This window comes from Delphinus delphis, chromosome 21 (genome assembly GCF_949987515.2).
Source record: "Delphinus delphis chromosome 21, mDelDel1.2, whole genome shotgun sequence".
NCBI classification, from domain to species: domain Eukaryota; kingdom Metazoa; phylum Chordata; class Mammalia; order Artiodactyla; family Delphinidae; genus Delphinus; species Delphinus delphis.
In genome coordinates this window covers 22,535,287-22,559,848 of record NC_082703.1, presented here as the reverse complement: position 1 = coordinate 22,559,848, position 24,562 = coordinate 22,535,287, and the positions used below count along the sequence as shown (strand labels likewise).

Sequence of the window (24,562 nt, the reverse complement as noted above, 5' to 3'; positions counted from 1 at the left end):
TAACCGCGGAGGGGGTGGAGGCTGGAGGACGGGAGGGATGCTCGGGGCCTGACTGGCTAACAGATCCATCCCTCACCTGTCACGGTGCTGCCAGAGCCTTCTGCCCTCTGTCCACCTGCTCTGCCCAGCAGTTGGGGACAGACAGGCAGCTTCTCTTCTGCTGCCATGAAAAGCAACAATCACTGGGAATATGGATGAAACACAAAAAGGAAGGTCCGGAGTCCCTGGCATTCACCCTGCCCCTCCGCATAGCCGGACTCAAAGTGCACTGGAGACTGTAACTGCACCCGAGGCGCTAATTAAGAAAACTCATCCAACATGACGACTGGGCCCCTGAGACGCTCAGGGCAGTGGGCATCACGCCATGCAGGGGGAGGGTCAGGAGGGAGGTGGCCCAGACACAGAGGCCCTGGAGTCAGAAAATCCAGTTCAGCCACTTGCTAGGACAAGTCAGCCGATCTCTCCAAGCCTCAGTTTTCTCACGCATAACAAGGAGATGATACTTCAATGAAAAAAAAAGAAGAAGAGGAAATATTCAGATAGGAGCTCCCTAATTGTTCTGCGTCAATCACCTTGGATCTACCTGTATCTACCCCCGCATTCCCTAGCCCCCTTCCTGTTGCAAGGCAAGAATCATCCTATTGAAATATCCCACCGATCTCTGCACTTGACTGTGGGCTCTAACCCCTCCCGCTCTCCGGACAGCCTTGTTCTCCCCTAGTTTCTGCATCATCATTTTCTGTGATGATAGGTCATCATCATCACATCACATCATAACGCTCTGTATCTCTCATCTTCAAAACCACCACCACCAGCAAAGAAGAGCCAACCTCTCCACCTCCCCTTCTTCTCCAGTTACCATCCATCCACTCATCTGACTTCCTTCACGGCAAAACTTCAAGACAGAGCTGTCCATCCTTCTTCCTGGCTCCTAGGAGTTCAGGCCTCAGCCCACTCCAGCAGGCTGCTGGCTTCCCCACTCCGCTGGACACTCATTGCCAAGGTGGACGCCATTCCCTGCTACAGCAGCACACCACATAACTGGCTCGCCCCTCCCTCCCTTTCTGAAACACTTCTCCCTCTGGGCTTCAGGGATGCCACGTGCTTGGTTCCTACCTTCCTCATGGCAGGTGACTCTCAACCCCCGTTGCTGGCTCCTTCATCAACGCCCCACTGTGGAGGTCCCCAGGGCTCCGTGTGGGGCCGCCTCGATTTCCTATCCAGGTTTCCCGGTCCCCAGGTTGCCTGATTAAAGCCCCTCAGCCTGAAATACCTTTCCTGTGCTGCGGACTTTGCAATCTGTTGTCTCCTGACTCGTCTTCTGAGGCAGTGGCCCCCAACCTTTTTGGCACCAGGGACCGGTGTCCTGGAAGCCGATTTTTCCGTGGACGGGGGAGGGGAGGGGGAAGGTTCAGGCTGTAACACGAGCGATGGGGCGTGGCAGATGGAGCTCCGCCCTCCCCCCCACCCGCCGCTCACCTCCTGCTGTGCGGCCCCGCCCCTAACAGGCTGCGGACTGGTGCCGGGGCTTGGGGACCCCTATTCCGAGGTGCAGACTCGTATCTATCTTTATGTGGTTGTCCAGCAGGAACCTCAGATGGAAATTGCCCAAACCCAACCTCTTGATTCCCTTCCCAAAACCAACGCCCCGGGGTCTTCCCGGCTCGGTAGGTAGGGCTCCACCATCCATCCAACGGTGCTCACCCCCGAACCCTCCCTTTTCCTGATTCCCCACGTGACGGGTACCACCTCCAGCTGCTTTCGACTGTCTTCTATCTCCACTGCCACCAACCTGGTTCAGGCTGCCTTACACTTAAGCCTGTCCTGACTGGGTTTCCGTGCTTCTCCTCTGATCCCTCTGCAGCCACCAGAAGGGGTTCATTCAGGGAGCGAACTCCTTGTCTCAAAACCCTTCACTGGTTTCCTCCCGAGAAAAATCCAGGTTCCATTCTGGGCTGCAAGGCCTGGTAACCCGCCCTCCTTCTTCTCTAACTGCTTTCGGTTCCACTCTTCCCTGTGCTTACGATGCCGCAGCCGCACTGGCTTCCTTTCAGGGCCTGGACTAGAGTGAGCTTTTTCTCACCTCAGGGCCTTTGCACTCACTGCTTCTGCTATTTGAAACCTCTTTCTCCAAAGCTTTGCAAGGCTGGTTCCTCCTCATTCTTCAGGTTATCACCTCAAGTGTCACCTCCTCAAAGAGACCTTCTCTGACCCCAACACTTAAAATAGGCCCTTGTGGCCCCTCGCCAAGACTCTATGCGTTGTTTTCAAGGCACCCATTGCAATCTGAAGTTGTTCATTTGCTTTCCTGTTTACTGTCCATCTCTCTCGGCTAGAGAGTCAGCTGCCCCAGGGCAAGGATCTTGTCTGCTGTGCTCATTGCTGCGTCCCCATAGCACAGAACTGTGTCTGGCACTTAGCTGATGTTAGACACAGAACTATGGGTGGATCACCCGCCTCACAGGGGTTTTGTGAGCATTAAATGAGAACATAAGTCAGAGTCCAGAATGCTAACCATCACACCATGTAACCCCTCTGAGAATTTAAGAGCGCAGCATAGCTCACCACCCAGAGCCAGCCCACAGCCCCTTAGAGCTGTTACTACCTCCGCAGCTGATGATTCCTAGGACGGCCAAGGGACCTCATGAACATGCCACAGGTCTGTGACCCAGCTCTACACTTACTTTCCTCCTGAAATAGAGCGGCAGGTTCTACCTAACTTTTGGTCCTTGATGGATTTGGGGTTTCCAACATCACAGAGAGCAACCATATTTAATTTTTGATGACCCATGAACCAGTATAAAACTGGGAAGTGGTACTAGCCTCTGCTATGACAAAGAACAACCATTAGGTAGGAATCAAAACCGTTTGGACCAAAGCTTAGAGGCATAACTGCTGGCACCAAGAAACAATCCAATGACACGTTTTGTCAGGAGGTTACGGGTACAGGCAGACAAGAAACCTCCACGGTGTGAAGTTGAAAGCTCAGTGTCCAGAGGCAGACTGCCCAGCTCCAACTCTGTTCAGTGAATGACCCTGACCCAAGTCGTGTGCTTCAGTTTCCTCACTGTATGATGGGGACACCAGGGGCATTTGGCTCAGAGGGTTGCAAACATGAAAAGGTCACCTGTGTAAGATGCTCAGAAGAGTGCCCGGTACGTGGCAACACTCAACACATTTTAGTTCTTCTTCGTTTTCTTCTTACTCCAAGTAATCTAAAAAGCAGAAGTGAGGCAAAAATACTTTAACTACCAAATGCCAAATATACTTAAAAACAAACTGTTTTTCTGAGTCTAGACACAGAGTGAGGGTGTGTCAGAGCTGGACCTGCGGGGAGGGCAAGGTGAACTCTCAGGGCAGCAGGGTCACTGCTGCCGGATTGAGACAGAGACCCCTGGGCTTGAGGTATGGTTTTGATTTGGGGGATGGAGTGCCACTGTATATAGTGTACCATGAAAGTTAAGAATTGGAAACAGTGTTTAGGGGTTAATATCCAGAATACATAAAGAACTACTACTGCTCGATAGCAAAAACCAATTTTTAAAATGGGCAAAGGACACATCTCCAAGGAAGATACACAAGTGACCAATAAGCACACGAAAGGATGCTCGATCTCATCAGCATTAGGGAAATGCAAATCTAAACCACAATGGGATACCACTTCACACCCATTAGGATGGGCGTCATCAAAAAAAAAAACAGAAAACAGAAAGTAAAGTGAGGATGTGGGGCAACAAAGATCCAATGTAGCCAAAAATAATTAATTAATTAATTAAAAAAAAATGACTTCACCTTCCAATGCAGGGGGTGCGGGTTCGATCCCTGGTTGGGGAGCTAAGATCCCACATGCCTTGTGGCCAAAACCAAAACATAAAAACAGAAGCACTATTGTAACAAATTCAATAAAGACTTTAAAAATGGTCCACATCAAAAAAAAAAATCTAAAAAAAACAAAACAGGGTCTTCCCTGGTGACGCAGTGGTTAAGAATCCACCTGCCAATGCAGGGGACACAGGTTCAAGCCCTGGTCCGGGAAGATCCCACATGCCGTGGAGCAACTAAGCCCGTGCGCCACAACTACTGAGCCTGCGCTCTAGAGCCCGCGAACCACAACTACTGAAGCCCACACGCCTAGAGCCCGTGCACTGCAACAAGAGAAGCCACCGCAATGAGAAGCCCGCGCACCGCAACAAAGAGTAGCACCCGCTCGCCGCAACTAGAGAAAGACCACGCGCAGCAACAAAGACCCAACGCAGCCAAAAATAAAAAGATAAACAAATTTAAAAAACCCAAAAAACAAAACAAATGAATAAACAAAATGTGGTGTAATTTTTTTTTTTTTTTTTTCGATACGCGGGCCTCTCACTGTTGTGGCCTCTCCCGTTGAAGAGCACAGGCTCCGGACATACGGGCCCAGCCGCTCCGCGGCATGTGGGATCTTCCCGGACCCGGGCACGAACCCGTGTCCCCTGCATCGGCAGGCGGACTCTCAACCACTGCGCCACCAGGGAAGCCCAATGTGGTGTAATTGTACAAATATTATTCAGCTATAAAAAGTGAGAGACAACTCGAATAGACCTCGAGGGCATTATGCTAAGTGAAATAAGCCAGACACAGAAGGACAAACACTGTATGATTCACACATATGCGGCACCTAAAGTAGTCAAATTCAGAGACAGCAGAATGGCGGTGGCCAGGGGCTGGGGCGAGGAGGGAATGGGAGTTATTACTTAAATGGGCAGAGTTTCAGTTTTGCAACATGAAAAGTTCTGGAGATGGATGGCGGTGACGGTGGCACAACAGTGTGAACGCACTTAATGCCGCTGAACTGTATGCTTAATAATGATGAAGATGATAAATCTTATGTGTATTTTACCAGAATTGTTTTTAAAAAGAAAACAAAACAGTGTTTCTATCAACCTCATTACAGAAGCTTGGTTCAAAATTTCAAATATTTGTTCAAATGAGAATAATTTAACAAACACCCACCAGTTGCTAAGTCCTGTGCTGGGAGCCCAGGGAGGAGACAGAAAGGTCACAGTTCCCGTGAGGGAATGAGAGCAAGAGGGCGCAGGGCAGAAAAAGACACGAGGAACTTGATAACCTAACTAAAAGGCAGACTGGATGAGGAGGCTTTTTTTTTTTTTTTTTAAGATTTTTTTTGATGTGGACCATTTTTTTTTTGAAGTCTTTATTGAATTTGTTACAATATTGCTTCCGTTTTTTAAAAAATTTATTTATTTTTGGCTGTGTTGGGTCTTTGTTGCTGCACGCAGGCTTTCTCTAGTTGCGGCGAGTGGGGGTTATTCTTTGTTGCGGTGTGCGGGCTTCTCACTGCGGTGGCTTCTCTTGTTGCGGAGCACGGACTCTAGAGTGCAAGCTCAGTAGTTGTGGCAAGCGGGCTTCAGTAGTTACGGCTCAGGGGCTCTAGAGCACAGGCTCAGTAGTTGTGGCACACAGGCTTAGTTGCTCCGTGGCATGTGGGATCTTCCCGGACCAGGGCTCGAACCCCTGTCCCCTGCGTTGGCAGGCGGATTCTTAACCACTGCGCCACCAGAGAAGCCCTGCTTCTGTTTTATGTTTTGGTTTTTTGGCCCTGAGGCATGTAGGATCTCAGCTCCCTGACCGGGGCTTGAACCCAAACCCCCTGCACTGGAAGGTGGACCGCCAGGGAAGTCCCGTGTATGAGGAATCTTACCAGAGAGGGGGTGCACAGGGCTCGAGCTTTAGAGGAAGAAAGCAGACATCAGCACCCCAAACCCAAGACTGCAGGGAAAGAGGACTGAAAACAGGCTACAGAAAAACTTAGGGGGTGATTAACCAAGACCTCTGGAAAAGAAAATCTTTAAAATGACAGCGTAGGGTAGTGATAGAAGAAAAGAAACAGTCGGCTGCTGTCAATGGGGCACCTTCTCCGACAGTTCCACAGGGAGAGAATGACTCCAGCGAGGCCGAATGAAATCCACCCCAGGACCACCAACTGCAGCGATGCCTCCTGCACTGTCGCTTTCCCCCCGAGAATTTGCACTTTCAAGAATATCCATGTTATTCACACCAAGACTTTCTTCTCTGCAACATAGCAGGGCCGTTGCTGGGAGCTGGCCGGGGCCCCGGCGTCAGCAACTGGAAATGTCGGGATGACTGCGTCCTAGGAAGCAGACCTGGGAGGGAGGAAAGAACTGGGAGGCTGAAGTCATTCTTGCTCTTCGCTTGTGCACATCAGAGGCGACGCCGAACGCGACACCTGATGCAAAAAGGGAGGCTTCACTCACTTGAAATGCAGAAATATTTATTTTGGTTTCCTTCATTGTTTTTGGAAATTCTGTTTTGGTTTATAAAACATAGAAATAGCCAACACTTAAAGCAAACATTCAAAACCCCATTGTGACAAATTATTGACTTCTTGTGCAATTAAGAATGCACGTATGAAGCTAGGCTACCAAATAGCGTTATTACAACGACAACTCTTTAGGGCAAACCCTGTTGTGCTTGTATAATACAGGTAGTCACATATCCACAAACAACTACTTTCAACATATAAATGACAACTAAATTCAGTCACATGTGGCAAAGACTTGCAGTAAAGTGAAATGCTGTTAATTACCCAAATTAACTTAAAAAAAAAAAATCCCTTGAGAAGTTAATCCCAGAAAATGAGTTTTCCAGATTCCTATGTCTTAGAATTTTGGCTTGTCAAATACATTTCATAGAAATCAGGTAGCATTATGATAGAAGAGCATTTATTAATTACCATCCATTTCAATAAGTACCCAAGTGTATCTACTCCCTTAATTTTTTTTTTTTTTTTTTTTTTTTTGCGGTACGCGGGCCTCTCACTGCTGTGGCTTCTCCCGTTGCAGAACACAGGTTCCGGATGCACAGGCTCAGTGGCCATGGCTCACGGGCCCAGCCGCTCCGCGGCATGTGGGATCCTCCCGGACCGGGGTACGAACCCGTGTCCCCTGCATCGGCAAGCGGACTCTCAACCACTGCGCCACCAGGGAAGCCCCCTTAATATTTTTAAAGACATGCCTTGCCTGAGAGTTTATTCTGGGGGAAAAAAGCCACTTAATCACAACATACTCTTCTGATATGAAAACCACATTAAAAACCATCACAGACAGAGCGACGGGTTCAGTGAAGATAAAGTGGACAGTTCTTCAGGCGTCACAGTTGAACATGGCTGATCCAGGTCATTGTTTCCTTGTTGAAATGCTTGTCTTCACTGCAGAGTCTAAGGCAGATTTTTTTTATAACCCCTGGGAAGGGATGGAGGGAGGGAATCGGGTCTCGAGAAGAGGGTCGGTGAATATTCTGCTCTGTGGACGCCAGAATCCACCCGGTCTGGTGAGCGGCCATCCATCCATACCTGCGTTGTTCTGAGTTAGGTCCATCCTCTGCTCCAACAGGAGTGACAGGGGTTAATCAGAAGGGTCACATGAGATGGGGAGGGGACGGTGGCAGGGATTAAAAAAAAACCTCTGGTCCACTTGCAACTTCCTGCAGCTGGGACAGTTCTTGTTTATAAGGGACGGTTCCCTCCAGTGCACGGTACTCTTCAGAGCAGCAGACACCTGCAGAATTTGCAGCAAGTAGCAGACATCTCAGAAATAGCAAAGTCCTAACCACTTGGTTAGCAAAAAAGGGAGACAAGTTTTCACCCTCTTTTTAAACTGAGGAAGTCGTAAATAACTTAGCACATTTATAGTTTCCCCTTTACAATTTTTTTAAGGCTCATTTTGGAAATTATGTATCACCGTGAACATGGTCTGCAATGCGACGTGACCATAAGGCAGTGTTCCATTCCCTCTAAGCTTCCTGTGATGAGAATCTGAACGCACGAGGCAGACAAGACGCTCCTTCCCTACTTGCTCTTGTCAAAACTACCCACTGAGGCCACGGGCGGGAGAAGACCGCGGAGGCATGCGGCCTCTTCCCAACTTCCTTCCTCGCATTAGATTTTGATGGTGGAATAAAGTTCATCGATCTGTGACCTGAAATACTTCCGAAGCTCTGGCCTTTTAGCCTTCATCGTTGGGGTCAGAAGGCCGTTGTCGACAGAGAATAATTCAGGGTGGAGACTAATACCTTTGACCTGCAAAGAAACCAGGCAGTCAAAGGAGGAAAGGGGCACGGAGGCCACCTGAGTCTAAAAAGCACTTAAGCTTCCCAAGGGATAAAGACCCTTCTGGGCGACTCAAGTCAGCCTCTCAGGCCAGGTCCCGCTGCACTGTCTCAACAAAGGGCAGTGGCCTGTTGTCAGTACAGAATCAGGACTGTAGCCTGACCTCCAGGAAGAGAATTCACACCCTTGGTTACAAAAATCCCCTCCCCTACCAAACCACTCCACTATCCCTTCCGCACAGATGTCTTTACGTCACCTCATCCTCTTCTATAATATATTCACAAAAAGCATCCTCCAGTCAAAACCCCGTTTTGCAGGAATTCATACACTTGGATGCAAGTCTTACCTGTTCAAATGGTTTTAGGCCAGCATCCTTCCCAAGTCTCACCATGTCTTCCAGAACAGCTTTTTGGACACCCTAATAAGGCAAGAAAAGTAAGATCCTTACTCCCGTGGCGGGAGTCCCTGAACTTTGCACTTAATGCAAAGGGCGGGTCAGAAGTAGGCTGCACACTTCAGAACCTACCTTGCTTCTGCACAGCTCTTCAAAGGAGCCTTCAAAGCCTCGCTTCCGGGCCCAGGGACCTAGCGTCTCAATATCTGGTACCACAATTGCTATGAGAAATGCCTTTAACAGAGACAAGTAAGTTATTAACGGGCTTGATCCAGATGCTCTAAAATTGTGGTTCTTTATTATCTGCAGCCTGGGCCCCTGGGAGAATCTGATGGGAGTTACAGATCCTCTTTTCAGAGCATGTTACCAGCCCCAGAGTCTGTGGGGCCCAGGTTAACTCCTGCCTCTGAAATATAGACAGCATTGGGGATTTTGCAATAAATGTTTTAAAACAACCACTGGAAATCAAAACCTAATAAAACCCTAATTTTTACTTACTCATATATATTTTAAAAAATAAAACAGGGTCAAATAAGCAAACAAGGGGATAGATATCAGATAACTGCTTTATAAAAAGAGAAAATGTATGCAGATTCATTTAGAAAAAACTCTAATCCCTCATTCTTTACAATTTAGAGACAATGAAACTGAATAAAAATTAGAGGCATGGGTATGATTCCAGGTCGAAGAAACATAGGTTCACTTTCTTGTAAGAAAATATTCTTCCAAAATTATTTGAAAATTTCAAGATTTGTAGAAATATTAACCCTCAGGAAACCAGACACCCTTCTCTTCCTTCCCACCATCTGTCCAAAATTTTAGCAAATGATGTCTCATTGCAATACTGATGTTGGTTTTCGACTTTAAGATATGTTGGCTCACAACCACCATTTGCTCAAAAATGACGTAGGAGACATATCATAACAAGTTGGGTTTAATATGTTTGAAAATTCTAAACTTTCCTATAACCTGTGTATCAATATTTCCCCTCATAATTAAATTAGAAGCTTATTTTACCCACTCCCTTGGTATCCTTATCCAACTTCCCTTGGTAATATGAAATTAAAGAGAAAAAAACTTTTCTGGATAAGAATTGCCAAGAATAAGAGGTACAAATTTCCAGTTACAAAATAGATGAGAAAAGAAAGAAACGCCAAGCAGTAAAAACCAGTAACGTGTTGATAACATTCCAGCACATCAGACATGAAAGTCAACTCACATCCATCGCAAACTTCCCATCACACTGAAAGGCCCTGGACTTCTAGGCCCGGGCCACGCGGGCCACAGAATTCACGGCTGGGGCAGTGCGTACCTGCAAGCTCTCTCCGTGGACAAACACCTGAGCGACAGGTTCACTTCGCTGGTAGATGTTTTCAATCTTCTCCGGAGCTATGTACTCTCCTTGTGCCAGTTTAAAGATGTGCTTTTTCCTGTCGATGATCTTCAAGGTGCCATTCTGTTTGGAGGGCGGGGAGCGGCCTGTGAGCAGGTCCGGCAGCTGCTTTCCCCCCAGCAGCAGGCATTTCCTGTACACTATCATTTAATCCTAATAACCTCTGGCAGGGGTCAGCTGTTAACCCATTTTGCAGAGAGGCAAACTGAGGCTTAGAGAGATTATGTAACCTCCCCCAGGCCACTGAGCAGAGTAGAGAGACAGAGAAGGGACTTGGGAGCCCCCCTCACTCCCAGCCAACCAGAGCACCCCACTTGCTCCCTTCAGCTCAGCAAGTTTCACTTTGTCTCATATCTGAATCGGCCGCTCGATGGGGTAAAGGTCCTCGAGAGCTGAGACGCGCTCATCCTCCCACAGGGCTCTGCGCAGAGCAGGGGCTGCAGAGGCAGCAGCTCACTTCCCTCTGTCCCTGTTCCAGGGTGGGGGCAGGAGGGGGCTGTCAGCTGCCCCCATGATGACTGTGGGGATGCGAGAATCTCCAGACCAGACTCGCCAAATGCCAGTAGCTCCCACCTCCCCATCTCCCGTAAACAAAACCCCATCCCCACCCGAGGCCACTCTCTCGCTTCGGAGGGTCATCCACTGGAAAGTTCTCTCAGCCCACATCAGTTTTCCTCCGTTTCCAAAGGGAGCCGACTGAGGTCCAGGGAGATTATGAGATGTGCTCCTTAGAGCCATAGTCAGAATTAGAACGGATACTTCATCCCTCCTGAGTCTGGAAAGAGGGACTTAATTTATTTCTAAATAGCCTGGGTGGACTTGCCTGCTGGTCCAGTGGGTAAGATTCCAAGCTCCCAATGTAGGGGTTCTGGGTTCAATCCCTGGTGGGGGAACTAAATCCTGTATGCATGCCACAACTGAGAGTCCACATGCTGCAACTAAAGATCCCACATGCTGCAACTAAGACCCAGTGTAGCCAAAATAAATCAATAATAAATAAATAAATAAATATTAAGAAAAAGAAAAAAAAGAACCACGGTGAAGTACCATAATGTCTATGAAAAAAATAAATAGCTTGGGTATTCTGAAATTAATTGGGGGGGTATTCTTCAAAACAATAAAAATTTCGGAGTATAAAGCACCATAAAAGAGGGCAGACAGCAGAAGCAAGAAGAACTACAATCCTGCAACTGGTGGAACAAAAACCACATTCACAGAAAGACAGACAAGATGAAAAGGCAGAGGGCTATGTATCAGATGAAGGAACAAGATAAAACCCCAGAAAAACAACTAAACGAAGTGGAGACAGGCAACCTTCCAGAAAAAGAATTCAGAATAATGATAGTGAAGATGATCCAGGACCTCGGAAAAAGAACGGAGCCAAGATCGAGAAGATGCAAGAAATGTTTAACAAAGACCTAGAAGAATTAAAGAACACACACCTAGAAGAATTAAAGAACAAACAGAGATGAACAATACAATAACTGAAATGAAAAATATACTAGAAGGAATCAACAGCAGAATAACTGAGGCAGAAGAACAGATAAGTGACCTGGAAGACAGAATGGTGGAATTCACTGCTGCAGAACAGAATAAAGAAAAAAGAATGAAAAGAAATGAAGACAGCCTAAGAGACCTCTGCGACAACATTAAACGCAAAAACATTTGCATTACAGGGGTCCCAGAAGGAGAAGAGAGAGAGAAAGGACCAGAGAAAATATTTGCAGAGATTATAGTCGAAAACTTCCCTAACATGGGAAAGGAAATAGCCACCCAAGTCCAGGAAGGGCAGCGAGTCCCATACGGGATAAACCCAAGGAGAAACACGCCAAGACACACAGTAATCAAATTGGCAAAAATTAAAGACAGAGAAAAATTTTTGAAAGCAGCAAGGGAAAAACGACAAATAACATACAAGGGAACTCCCATAAGGTTAACAGATGTTTTCTCAGCAGAAATTCTATAAGCCAGAAGGGAGTGGCATGATATACTTAAAGTGATGAAAGGGAAGAACCTACAACCAAGATTACTCTACCTGGCAAGGATCTCATTGCGATTTGATGGAGAAATCAAAAGCTTTACAGACAAGCAAAAGCTAAGAGAATTCAGCACCACCAAACCAGCTCTACAACAAACGCTAAAGAAACTTCTCTAAGTGGGAAACACAAGAGAAGAAAAGGACCTACAAAAACAAACCCAAAACAATTAAGAAAATGCTCATAGGAACATACATATCGATAATTACCTTAAACGTGAATGGATTAAATGCTCCAACCAAAAGACTCAGGCTCGCTGAATGGATACAAAAACAAGACCAGTATATATGTTGTGTACAAGAGACCCACTTCAGACCCAGGGACACATACAGACTGAAAGTGAGGGGATGGAAAAAGATATTCCATGCAAATGGAAATCAAAAGAAAGCTGGAGGGCTTCCCTGGTGGTGAAGTGGTTGAGAGTCGGCCTGCTGATGCAGGGGACACGGGTTCGTGACCCGGTCTGAGAAGATCCCACATGCCGCGGAGCGGCTAGGCCCGTGAGTCATGGCCACTGAGCCTGCGTGTCCGGAGCCTGTGCTCTGCAACGGGAGAGGCCACAACAGTGAGAGGCCCGCGTACAACAACAACAACCAAAAAAAAGAAAGCTGGAATAGCAATACTCATATCGGATAAAATAGACTTTAAAATAAAGAATGTTACAAGAGACAAGAAAGGACACTACATAATGATCAAGGGATCAATCCAAGAAGAAGATATAACAATTATAAATATATATGCACCCAACAAAGGAGCACCTCAATACATAAGGCAACTGCTAACAGCTGAAAAAGAGGAAATCGACAGCAACACAATAATAGTGGGGGACTTTAACACCTTACTTACACCAATGGACAGATCATTCAAAATGAAAATTAATAAGGAAACAAAAGCTTTAAATGACACAGTAGACCGGATAGATTTAATTGATATTTATAGGACATTCCATCCAAAAACAGCAGATTACACTTTCTTCTCAAGTGCGCACAGAACATTCTCCAGGATAGATCACATCTTGGGTCACAAATCAAGCCTCAGTAAATTTAAGAAAACTGAAATCATATTAAGCACCTTTTCAGACCACAATGCTATGAGATTAGAAATGAATTACAGGGAAAAAAACGTAAAATACACAAACATATGGAGGCTAAACACTCCGTTACTAAATAACAAAGAGATCACTGAAGAAATCAAAGAGGAAATCAAAAAATACCTAGACACAAATGACAATGAAAACACGACCATCCAAAACCTGTGGGATGCAGCAAAAGCAGTTCTAAGAGGGAAGTTTACAGCTATACTAGCCTACCTCAAGAAACAAGAAAAATCTCAAATAAACAATCTAACCTTACACCTAAAGGAACCAGAGAAAGAAGAACAAACAAAACCCAAAGTTAGCAGAAGGAAAGAAATCATAAAGATCAGAGCAGAAATAAATGAAATAGAAACAAAGAAAACAATAGCAAAGATCAATAAAACTAAAAGCTGGTTCTTTGAGAAAATAAACAGAATTGATAAACCATTAGCCAGACTCATCAGGAAAAAGAGGGAGAGGACTCAAATAAATAAAATTAGAAATGAAAAAGGAGAAGTTACAACAGACACCACAGAAATACAAAGCATCCTAAGAGACTACTACAAGCAACTCTATGCCAATAAAATAGACAACCTGGAAGAAAATGGACAATTCTTAGAAAGGTATAAGCTTCTAAGACTGAACCAGGAAGAAAAAGAAAATATGAACAGACCAATCACAAGTAATGAAATTGAAACTGTGATTAAAAATTTTCCAAACAAAAGTCCAGGACCAGATGGCTTCACAGGTGAATTCTACCAAACATTTAGAGAAGAGCTAACACCCATCCTTCTCAAACTCTTCCAAAAAATTGCAGAGGAAGGAACACTCCCAAACTCATTCTATGGGGCCACCATCACCCTGATACCAAAACCAGACAAAGATACTACCAAAAAAGAAAAGTACAGACCAATATCACTGATGAATATAGATGCAAAAATCGTCAACAAAATACTAGCAAACAGAATCCAACAACACATTAAAAGGATCATACACCATGATCAAGTGGGATTTATCGCAGGGATGCAAGGATTCTTCAATATACGCAAGTGAATCAATGTGATAAACCATATGAACAAGATGAAGAAGAAAAACCACATGATCATCTCAATCGATGCAGAAAAAGCTTTTGACAAAATTCAACACCCATTTATGATAAAAACTCTCCAGGAAGTGGGCATAGAGGGAACCTACCTCAACACAATAAAGGCCATATATGACAAACCCACAGCAACATCATTCTCAATGGTGAAAAACTGAAATAATTTCCTCTAAGATCAGGAACAAGGCAAGGATGTCCACTCTCACCACTACTCTTCAACATGGTTTGGGAAGTCCTAGCCACGGCAAGCAGAGAAGAAAAAGAAATAAAAGGAATACAAATTGGAAAAGGAGAAGTAAAACTGTGACTGTTTGCAGATGATATGATACTATACATAGAGAATCCTAAAGATGCCACCAGAAAACTACTAGAGCTAATCAATGAGTTTGGTAAAGCTGCAGGATACAAAATTAATGCACAGAAATCTCTTGCATTCCTATATACTAATGATGAAAAATCTGAAAGAGAAATTAAGGAAACACTCCCATTTACCACTGCAACAAAAAGAATAAAATACCTAGGAATAAACCTACTTAGGGAGACAAAAGACTTGTATGCAGAAAACTATAAGACACTGATGAAAGAAATTAAAAATGGTACCAACAGATGGAGAGATATACCATGTTCTGGGACTGGAAGAATCAATACTGTGAAAATGACTATACTACCCAAAGCAATCTACAGATTCAATGCAATCCCTGTCAAATTACCAATGGCATTTTTTACAGAACTAAAACAAAAATCTTAAAATTTGTATGGAGACACAAAAGACCCCGAATAGCCAAAGCAGTCTTGAGGGAAAAAAACGGAGCTGGAGGAATCAGACTCCCTGACTTCAGACTACACTACAAAGCTACAGTAATCAAGACAATATGGTACTGGCACAAAAACAGAAACACAGATCAATGGAACAAGATAGAAAGCCCAGAGGTAAACCCATGCACCTATGGTCAACTAATCTATGACAAAGGAGGCATGGATAGACAATGAAGAAAAGACAGTCTCTTCAATAAGTGGTGCCAGGAAAACTGGACAGCTACCTGTAAAAGAATGAAATTAGAACACTCCCTAACACCATACACAAAAATAAACTCAAAATGGATTAGAGACCTAAATGTAAGATTGGACACTATAAAACTCTTAGAGGAAAACATAGGAAGAACACTCTTTGACATAAATCACAGCAAGATCTTTTTTGATCCACCTCCTAGAGTAATGGAAATAAAAACAAAAATAAACAAATGGGACCTAATTAAACTTAAAAGCTTTTGCACAGCAAAGGAAACCATAAACAAGACGAAAAGACAACCCTCAGAATGGGAGAAAATATTTGCAAATGAATCAACGGACAAAGGATTAATCTCCAAAATATATAAATAGCTCATGCAGCTCAATGTTAAAAAAACAAACAACCCAATCCAAAAATGGGCAGAAGACCTAAATAGACATTTCTCCAAAGAAGACATACAGATGGCCAAGAAGCACATGAAAAGCTGCTCAACATCACTAATTATTACAGAAATGCAAATCAAAACTAAAATGAGGTATCACCTCACACCAGTTAGAATGGGCATCATCAGAAAATCTACAAACAACAAATGCTGGAGAGGTGTGGAGAAAAGGGAAGCCTCTTGCACTGTTGGTGAGAATGTAAACTGACACAGCCACTATGGAGAACAGTACGGAGCTTCCTTAAAAAACTAAAAATAGAATTACTATATGATCCAGCAATCCCACTACTGGGCATATACCCTGAGAAAACCATAATTCAAAAAGGCACATGCACCCCAATGTTCATTGCAGCACTATTTACAATAGCCAGGTCATGGAAGCAACCTAAATGCCCATCGACAGATGAATGGATAAAGATGTGGCACATGTATACAATGGAATATTACTCAGCCATAAAAAGGAACGAAATTGGGTCATTTGTTGAGATGTGGATGGACCTAGAGACTGTCATACAGAGTGAAGTAAGTCAGAAAGAGAAAAACAAATATCGTATATTAATGCATATATGTGGAACCTAGAAAAATGGTACAGATGAACCGGTTTGCAGGGCAGAAATTGAGACACAGATGTAGAGAACAAACATAGGGACACCAAGGGGGGAAAGTGATGGTGGGGGGATGGTGGTGTGATGCATTGGGAGATTGGGATTGACATGTATACACTGATGTGTATAAAATTGATGACTAATAAGAACCTGCTCTATAAAAAAATAAAATTAAAAAATTAAAAAAAAAGAAGTTCTAAAACTAATGTTCCCTAAACCAATGGTCATCATGTTTTTCTCCTTTTTTCAAACTGTCCAAGAACAGCAGAAATAAAGGGGAATTTCTATGTAATCATTCCTCATAGGTGATAAATAAGTAAATAAATAAATAAAGCACCTGTAAGACTAGAACAATACACAATAATAAAAATTACACTAGCCATTTGAGTGCTTGCAATTAAGCACAGTAACAACTTTAAAAAGCAGTGGTGTCACCACAACAAGCAAAAGTGGTGAAACCTACAGGTCGGCTTTTTGCACAAGCAACTCACTCCCAAGACGGACTCTGTATTTCTCTATAGTAAACGGTTCTGAGGCTAAGTTCAAAGGGATGGCCTGATCCTCTAAGTACTTATCCTGTTTTTACTGAGATGACAATGCTAAGAAACATGTGTGTTCACAAATTTTCGCCTGTCGTACATGCCTGGCAGCCTATGCAGTGCCCCCAGACCTTAACTAAGGCCTCAACATCAAGGCACAGCAGTGAAATGTGAAAAGCCAGACACAGTGTCTCTGGATTTCAAGCCGGAAGCAGCAACCAGAAAGGATGTCAAGCATCAAAACAAAACATATTTGCTGCCGTTAAAGTGAAAATGCTACACGAGGATGCTAAGTATAAGCCTGTTTCCTGCAGAAGACGGAAGGGTCTACGCTCCACCACTCGGTGAGGAGAAAGGGGAGGGAAAGTTAGGGTGCCACTGCGACGTGGGGTTTTTTCTTCCCTACGGTGGAACAAAAGTGTCTGTGAACAGGGGAGGGGACCACTTACTGGTAACCACTTTCCAATGTCCCCTGTGTGCAACCAGCCGTCTTTATCCAGAGCTTCTGCTGTGTTTGTTGGGTCCTTTAAGTAGCCTTGAAATACATTAGCCCCTTTCACACACACCTGAGGGGAAAAGATCGGGAGGGAGGCGTGGGAGTTGGAAGAAGGTGGATGAAAGGTACAAACATCCAGTTATACGATAAATAAGGACCAGGGGTGTCATGTACAGCATGGCGACTACAGTTAGCACAGCCATAGGGAAGATTTTAAAGTTGTTAAGAGAGCAGATCTTAAAGAGTTCTCATCACAAGGGAAAAAACCACATTTCTTCTTTTTTTTGTATCTTTATGAGAGGATGGATGTTTACTAAACTTGCTGCGGTGATCATTTCACAATATATGCGAGTCAAATTATGATGCTGTACACCTTAAACTCACACCGTGCTAGATGTCAATTATATCTCAACAAAACTGGAGGGGGAAACAGATGATCTGTTAAGAGCACTGACTGGGGCTTCTCCAGAGAAACCTCGTGTGTGTGTGTGTGTGTGTGTGTGTGTGTGTGTGTGTGTGTGTGTGTGTGTGTGTGTGTGTGTGTGTGTGTGTGTGTGTGTGTGTGTGTGTGTGTGTGTGTGTGTGTGTGTGTGTGTGTGTGTGTGTGTGTTTGTGTCTCCCAGAGCTACCAGAGCCCCGCTGGCATCGTGGCAGCACCTCCAATCCCCCACTTCCCTTCCATAATGGCCTTGGCTGTAGTCAAGTTCCAGGGCTCACGCTCACCCTAGGCTCTGGATCAGAGCTTCTGGAAAATCCCAAAGCAATTTGGCCTTCCTTCCTCTAGCCAGTAGCTCACTAACAGGCATGGAGGGCAATTAGCAGACAGGAAGCCGCGGCCCAGGACTTCAGGCCCTGGAGCCTCTGTACCCTCCTGGGCCCTCGGCCCCATCGTGGCTGGCGGCAGAAGGCAGGCATTAGAGCCCCCCACCTCCCTACCCGCCCTGCGAGTTAGGCATAAATGTACTGTCAAAAAGAAGCCTGTGTGACTCAGGGTCACCAGCAACACCAAGCTCAGTGGCTTTACGTGCTGTGGTGCTGAGAGGTGGCTGGTTACTGGAGGAGCCCGCAGTGCGGGGGTGACTGCGGCATTTCACTCACCTCGCCCTCGCCCTTGGCAGCCATGTAATTCATTTCTTCCACATCGACAAGCTTTATAATGTTGCAAGGCATTGGGGCACCAACATGGCCTGTATATCAAATAAAAGATGATCACTCCTACCGTGACTACCGATATCCTTAGGACAGATCACTTTTATCACAAACAAGCCCACTCACGATGAGAACAGAGGGTATAAACCTCTGGTTTCGGCAATCACAGCCTGTCTCCCCCTGGTAAATTACAAAGGTTATTCCTAGAAAAGAGACAAAAACAGTCCAATGTCTCCTAGGGAGCTTTCCCAAGTCTGACGCTCCAAATTATTTTTCAAAGTATAAATGACCTGGCTGCTCATTTTCAGGGTTTCTTTGAACACCTGGAAGCAGGTTTCCTGAAACTTTCACCTGGTTCCCATGATCTGAGGGCCCTGCTCTCCCTCATACAGAGGTCACGTCCCCGTTCTCTATAAGAACAGACCTTGACGGGTCAGATGGTTCTGACTAATACGGCCTTATTCCCTTGATTATAAACGAACATGTTTTACATGTAAGTTTATGAAGACAGGACAGGGATTCTTTTCACAACTCACTTAACTCTCTTGCCAGACAGTGCTAGGACTGGGTTCTTTTCCCAAAACAAAAGTAACAGATATTAGATTAAGTTTTAAGAGCATCACAAGTCATTCTTCCTATGTTTTGATAATTTTAGCTTAAAGAAATCACTATTCAAATTCTCTAGCCGGTAAGGCACCAGGAGTTAAAAATTAAACAAACAGGGACTTCCCTGGTGGCGCAGTGGTTAAGAATTCACCTGCCAATGCAGAGGACACGGGTTCGATCCCTGGTCCGGGAAGATTCCACATGCCACGGAGCAACTAAGCCCGTGTGCCACAACTACTGAGCCTGCGCTCTAGAGCATGTGAGCCACAACTACTGAGCCCATGTGCCACCACTACTGAAGCTCATGTGCCTAGAGCCCGTGCTCCACAACAAGAGAAGCCACCGCAATGAGAAGCCCACGCACAGCAACGAAGAGTAGCCCCTGCTCGCCACAACTAGAGAAAGCCCACACGCAGCAACGAAGACCCAACACAGCCAAAAATAAATAAATAAATAAATTTATTAAAAAAATATATTAAACAAACACCATGAAAAAGGTTCACAGACTGTTAGTGCCAATCGCAGTGGAATTATGCTACTAGAAAGTGCTTGATACTAGGATCTATGTCATTAGATGCTCATACGTGTAAAACAGCAAACAAATCACAGAATTTATTTATCACAGCGTAGAATACACTGCCGGTGTGGGACAGGGGAAAGCACAGGAGTTTTGTGGTCAGACCTGGGTTGGAATCCTGGCTCCAAAACATAAAGCTGTGTAAATTCTTATACATTACTGACATGCTTTTTAGCCAACAATCAGTCATGTCCTCGCAGAGGTAACAGGGCTTCTCTCACAGGGGCGCTGGGATGAAGCACATATAATATGCATCATAAACTCCTGAGGCAGAACCTCAGGCAGGACAGTTTGTCCTCCCCTGTTTTTTCCTTTGGGGACAAAGGACTTGTGTTTATTTCTGTCTGGAGTCTCTGGAAATTTAATTAAAATTTACCAGCAAATAATTAGGCCCCAATCAATTCCTGGAAAGCTCTGTTGGGCCAAACATTCTGAACCTGGTATAAAGAACACCATCTCTAGATGTGACCTTCAGGATCTACGTAAGTCTCTGTTGCCACCCACCCAGGTTGACAGTCAGAGCCTCAAAGTCACATCCCACTCTGCCACAGGGCCCCCTGGTTTCCAAGATTGTTGACCCCAAGGCCTAATCATCAGAGACACAGCACTTGTTTAAGTTGGTTTATTAACCCAATTCCAGTCATTCCAATGCCAAAAGTAAGATCCCAATAAGGAAAGTCCTGCCATCATACCTGCGGTCCAGTCCCCAGGCACAGTCAGGCAGCACCCGGCAGTGCACTCGGTCTGTCCATAGCCTTCGTAGAACTGGGTCACCAAGAGGTGGGACAGGAAGAGAGGGGGACAGTCACACCTCTGCTGGAAGTGCTCAGTAACTGAGTTCCTCTAGCTCGTTTGGTAACCTCAGCCCATACACTACAACACGCTTTATTACAGCACCCAACGTATTCACCCACGTAGGAGACAATGCCATTCACAGGTCACGCCGTGCACCACCTGCCCAGGGACTCACTCGCTCCGTCGGCTCGCCTACTTATCACCCAGTCTCTGCTGGCTCCCCCTCCCCCTTAAGAAAGGGTCTCTGCATGCTTTGCAGGTCGCCTTATCACTTACTGCCAATCCCCATGCCCTCACACCTGATCTAAAGGCATCTTCTGTGCCTCACCCTAGAGAAAATCACCCAGCGGTAGACACAAATGCATATTCTGCCTGGGGTAAAAGATATATACAGGCACACTTCATTTTATTCGCTTTGCAGATACTGCATTTCTTACAAATTGAAGGTTTGTGGCAACGCTGCGTTGTCAGATGACGGTTAGCAATAAAGTATCTTTAAATTAAGATATACACATTGCTTTTTAGACATAATACTATTGCACACTTAACAGACTACAGACTAGTGTAAACATTACTTTTATCTGCACCAGGAACCCAAAAAGTTCACGTGACTGGCTTTACTGCGATATTGGCTTTGTTGCAACATTGGTTTTACTGCAGTGGTCTGGAACTGAACCTGCTGTATCTCCGAGGTGTGCCTATACCCCTTTCTCCAAGCAACCTAGGAATAACATGATCTTCCAAACAACAATACGGCACACGGAGGAGAAGAAGAGTGCCTTTTGGAAAGCAGACTCCTGGGCAGGACTCGGTCCGAGACCAGGGGTGGGTGCGGAGGGAGGCGCCTCACCTGGCAGCCCAGCGCGGCTCTCAGGAAGGTCAGCACGGTGGCGGACACGGGCGCTGCTCCTGTGATCATCAGCCGTACTTTTCCTCCCAGGCTCGACTTGCAAGGCAGGGAGAGGGGAGAGGGTGAGGGGCAAGTGACTGGAAGGTGGCGGGCTTCTCAAAGATTCCTTCTTGGAACCCCGATACTCTAACCCACCAGCTCCTTGTCTGCAGGCTGCACAGAACTCACTGCGCCCGACGACGCACAGGCACCCCAAGGGGGACACCTGACTGGAGTTTGGTTCCACCCGAAACCACTCCATTCACTCTCGACAGGTGTGGAAAATAAAGCAACACCTCTATACCTGCAGGTGTTTTAAGGAATTAGAACAAGAGTGTCATGGGTTTATAGCAACCACCACCTTCTGGGGGACATAATATTATTCCGTATTCTTTATCACTCATGCCTAAAAAAATACCTCAAGAGTTCCAGAACGGTAAAACAAAATGGAGAATCAGAAAGGCTATGCTACCTGATTCCTGTTCTGCCCTGGATAGCTAAACACTGTTCAGATTTATCTTGGACACTGAGGTTTTGCTAATGGCTTTGTCCTTAGTTTTTAGAAATGTGCCAGAAATTCTCCCTCTCACCTTCTCTTTTAAAAACAGTCCTCACACAATATAGGGGTAGGGGATTAAGAGGTACAAACTATTAGGTATAAAATAAGCTACAAGGATATATTGCACAACATGGGGAATATAGCCAATATTTTATAATAACTATAAATGGAGTATAATCTTTAGAAATTGTGAATTACTATATTGTACACCTGTAACTTATATAATATTGTACATCAACTATACTTCAATTGAAAAAAAAAAAAAAGAGCCCTCACAGAAAGTTTGAAACGCAAAGGCGTTTACATGACAAATAACCATTGTGAGTCAATGTGCTACCTGTATTTTGTGGAAGATCAACTTATCCCACAGGCTGTTGTTTCTAATGATGCCACTGCGAAGCTCGGCTTCTTTCCTCCTGGAGGCAAAGTCCAACAGCCATCGCTTCAGCGTGGTGTTTGCCTGAGCAAAAATCTAAGTCAAGAAGCAAGAAGGTTTCACAATAAGTAGGATGGAGAGATACTAAGAAGTCAGATAATAACAAGTGTCGGTAAAAATGTAGAGAAATTGGAACCCTCATACACTGCTGGTGGGAATGTAAAATGGTGCAGCTGCTTTAGAAAACAGACCGGCGGTTCCTCAGTTAAACACAGAGTTACTGTACGACTAGCAATTCCGCTCCTAGGCACATACCTGAGAGAATGAAAACACATGTCCACACAGCCTCTTGCCCGTGAATGTTCACAGCAGCATTATTCATAATAGCCAAAAAGCAGAAACAACCCAAATGCCCATCAATGGATGGATGGATAAATAAAACGTGTTGTATCCATGCAGTGGAATATTATTTGGCCATTAAAAGGAATGAAGTATGGATGCATGCTATGACATGGATGGACCTTGAAAGCATACTAAGCAAAAGAAGCCAGCAACAAAAGAATATTGCATGATTCCATTCCCATGAAAATCCAGAATAGGGGAGTCTATAGATTCAGAAAGTAGATGAGTTTTTTGGGTGGTGGAGGGAGGTAGCAGGGTGGAGGATGATACCACATCCTTTTTGAGGTGATAAAAATGTTCTAAAATGGACTGTAATGATGGTTGCAGAACTCTGTGAATGAACTCAAAACCTTTGAATTGTACACTTAATGGGTGAATTGCATGTAATGTGAATTATATCTCAATAAAGCTGTTTTACAGTTTTTTAAAAAAGAACTATTAAGAAAATGAGAAGGTTGGCACTTCCCTGGTGGCGCAGTGGTTAAGAATCTGCCTGACAATGCAGGGGACACAGGTTCGATCCCTGGTCCAGAAGATTCCACATGCCGCAGAGCAACTAAGCCCATGCGCCACAACTACTGAGTCTGCGCTCTAGAGCTCGTGTGCCACAACTACTGAACCCATGTGCCACAACTACTGAGCCTGCACGCCACAGCTACTGAAGCCCGCGTGCCTAGAGGCCGTGCTCCACAACAAGAGAAGCCACTGCAATGAGAAGCCCGCGCACCACAGCAAAGAGTAGCCCCCGCTCATCGCAACTACAGAAAGCCCGTGGGCAGCAACGAAGATCCAACACAGCCAAAAATAAATAAATTTTTTAAAAAAATGAGAAGGTTCTCATAGATGATGAAAGCCATGTCTCAAAATAAAGAGTATTAGAATTGCCCAGTCCAAATTCATTCTGGAGACTGCTCACACCACACGGGTCCTGCCCCAGCTGTGGGGTCTGTGCTGTAAAGGCTCACCATCTCCTCTCGGTCCCTGGCTTGGTTTAGTCACGTCTCTCAGGGTGGCTAAGTAAGTAATATTTTTCATGCAGTGGGGCTTTACAATTTATAAAGTCTTTTCATATGATGTAATTAGCATCTTTATGAGATGGAGGAGGTAACAGTCCACTGTAAAGATGAGAAAACAGAGGCTCAAAGAGTTTATCATGAAAATAAAACAAGCTCCACCTCACACCTGTATTGTGCCTTCCAGTTGACAAGGTGTGTCCACAGGCACTTTCTCTTATAACCGTCACTCACAGCTCTGGGAGGTAAAAGCACTCAGCTTTATTAGCAGAGGGGTAAACTGCAGTCCCTCGAGAGAGTAAGGGCAGCGGCCATGGTCACACATGGTCTTGGACTCAAGGTCTGGACCTCTGCCCCTTCTCTTCGCTTGGCACTTACTCGGTCAAACATCCGGTTCAGCAGTCTGGGGACCACAGGGAAGACGGTGGGTTGAAGGGTCTTGAGATCATCCATAAGCAGCCTGATGTCTCCTTGGAAAAATCCTATTTTAGCTCCGTGACTCAGCATCAAAAACTAGAGAGGTAAATGGAAACATCCAACATGTCATCATTGCAGCAGGCATCACACAACACACACAGACACACAAGGCTCCAGTGTTAGCATTTCAGACCAGCTTCCAGAAATCATAAAGTTCCTAAATGTAGGGAGCTTTTAAAACAACGTGCTTGCGTCCTTGTACAACACGGGCATGTGGCATCGCTCTCGATTATCCTGAAGATAAAAGGACTAGTAAGAAACCAGGGAACGTGGTTTTCAGTGATTATCAGAGAGCTTCTGCTATTTTAGCTTCAATAATAAATATCTGCTGAATGAATGACATGGTATGCGATAATCCAAGTATTTTTAGCCTTCTAGAAACTTTAGGTCTAACTTATTCTCATCAGAAAAACTTAGCTACTTGCCTTAGCTTTTTAAAGTCTCATCTCTTCTATCTGAATCTAACTAAAAAATTCTGAGTAGTCAGAATACGCTGCGGCTGA

The 24,562-nt window shown here is 45.0% G+C and overlaps 1 protein-coding gene across 2 annotated transcripts in view; it reads right to left on the bottom strand.

The window, feature by feature from the left end:
* Positions 1 to 6,272: 6,272 nt before the first annotated feature.
* ACSL1 (acyl-CoA synthetase long chain family member 1) overlaps positions 6,273 to 24,562 on the bottom strand; it is a 72,322-nt gene continuing 54,032 nt past the window's right edge. For both annotated transcript variants that reach the window (XM_060001208.2, XM_060001209.1), the window contains exons 12-21: positions 23,961 to 24,095; positions 22,129 to 22,263; positions 21,194 to 21,289; positions 20,241 to 20,313; positions 18,315 to 18,403; positions 17,170 to 17,286; positions 9,832 to 9,975; positions 8,652 to 8,753; positions 8,472 to 8,543; positions 6,273 to 8,095 (exon numbers count right to left, since the gene is read on the bottom strand). In XM_060001208.2, coding sequence (XP_059857191.1) covers positions 7,955 to 8,095; positions 8,472 to 8,543; positions 8,652 to 8,753; positions 9,832 to 9,975; positions 17,170 to 17,286; positions 18,315 to 18,403; positions 20,241 to 20,313; positions 21,194 to 21,289; positions 22,129 to 22,263; positions 23,961 to 24,095 — 1,104 coding nt within the window. In that variant the 3' untranslated portion in view covers positions 6,273 to 7,954. The remainder of the gene's footprint in view (positions 8,096 to 8,471; positions 8,544 to 8,651; positions 8,754 to 9,831; positions 9,976 to 17,169; positions 17,287 to 18,314; positions 18,404 to 20,240; positions 20,314 to 21,193; positions 21,290 to 22,128; positions 22,264 to 23,960; positions 24,096 to 24,562) is intronic.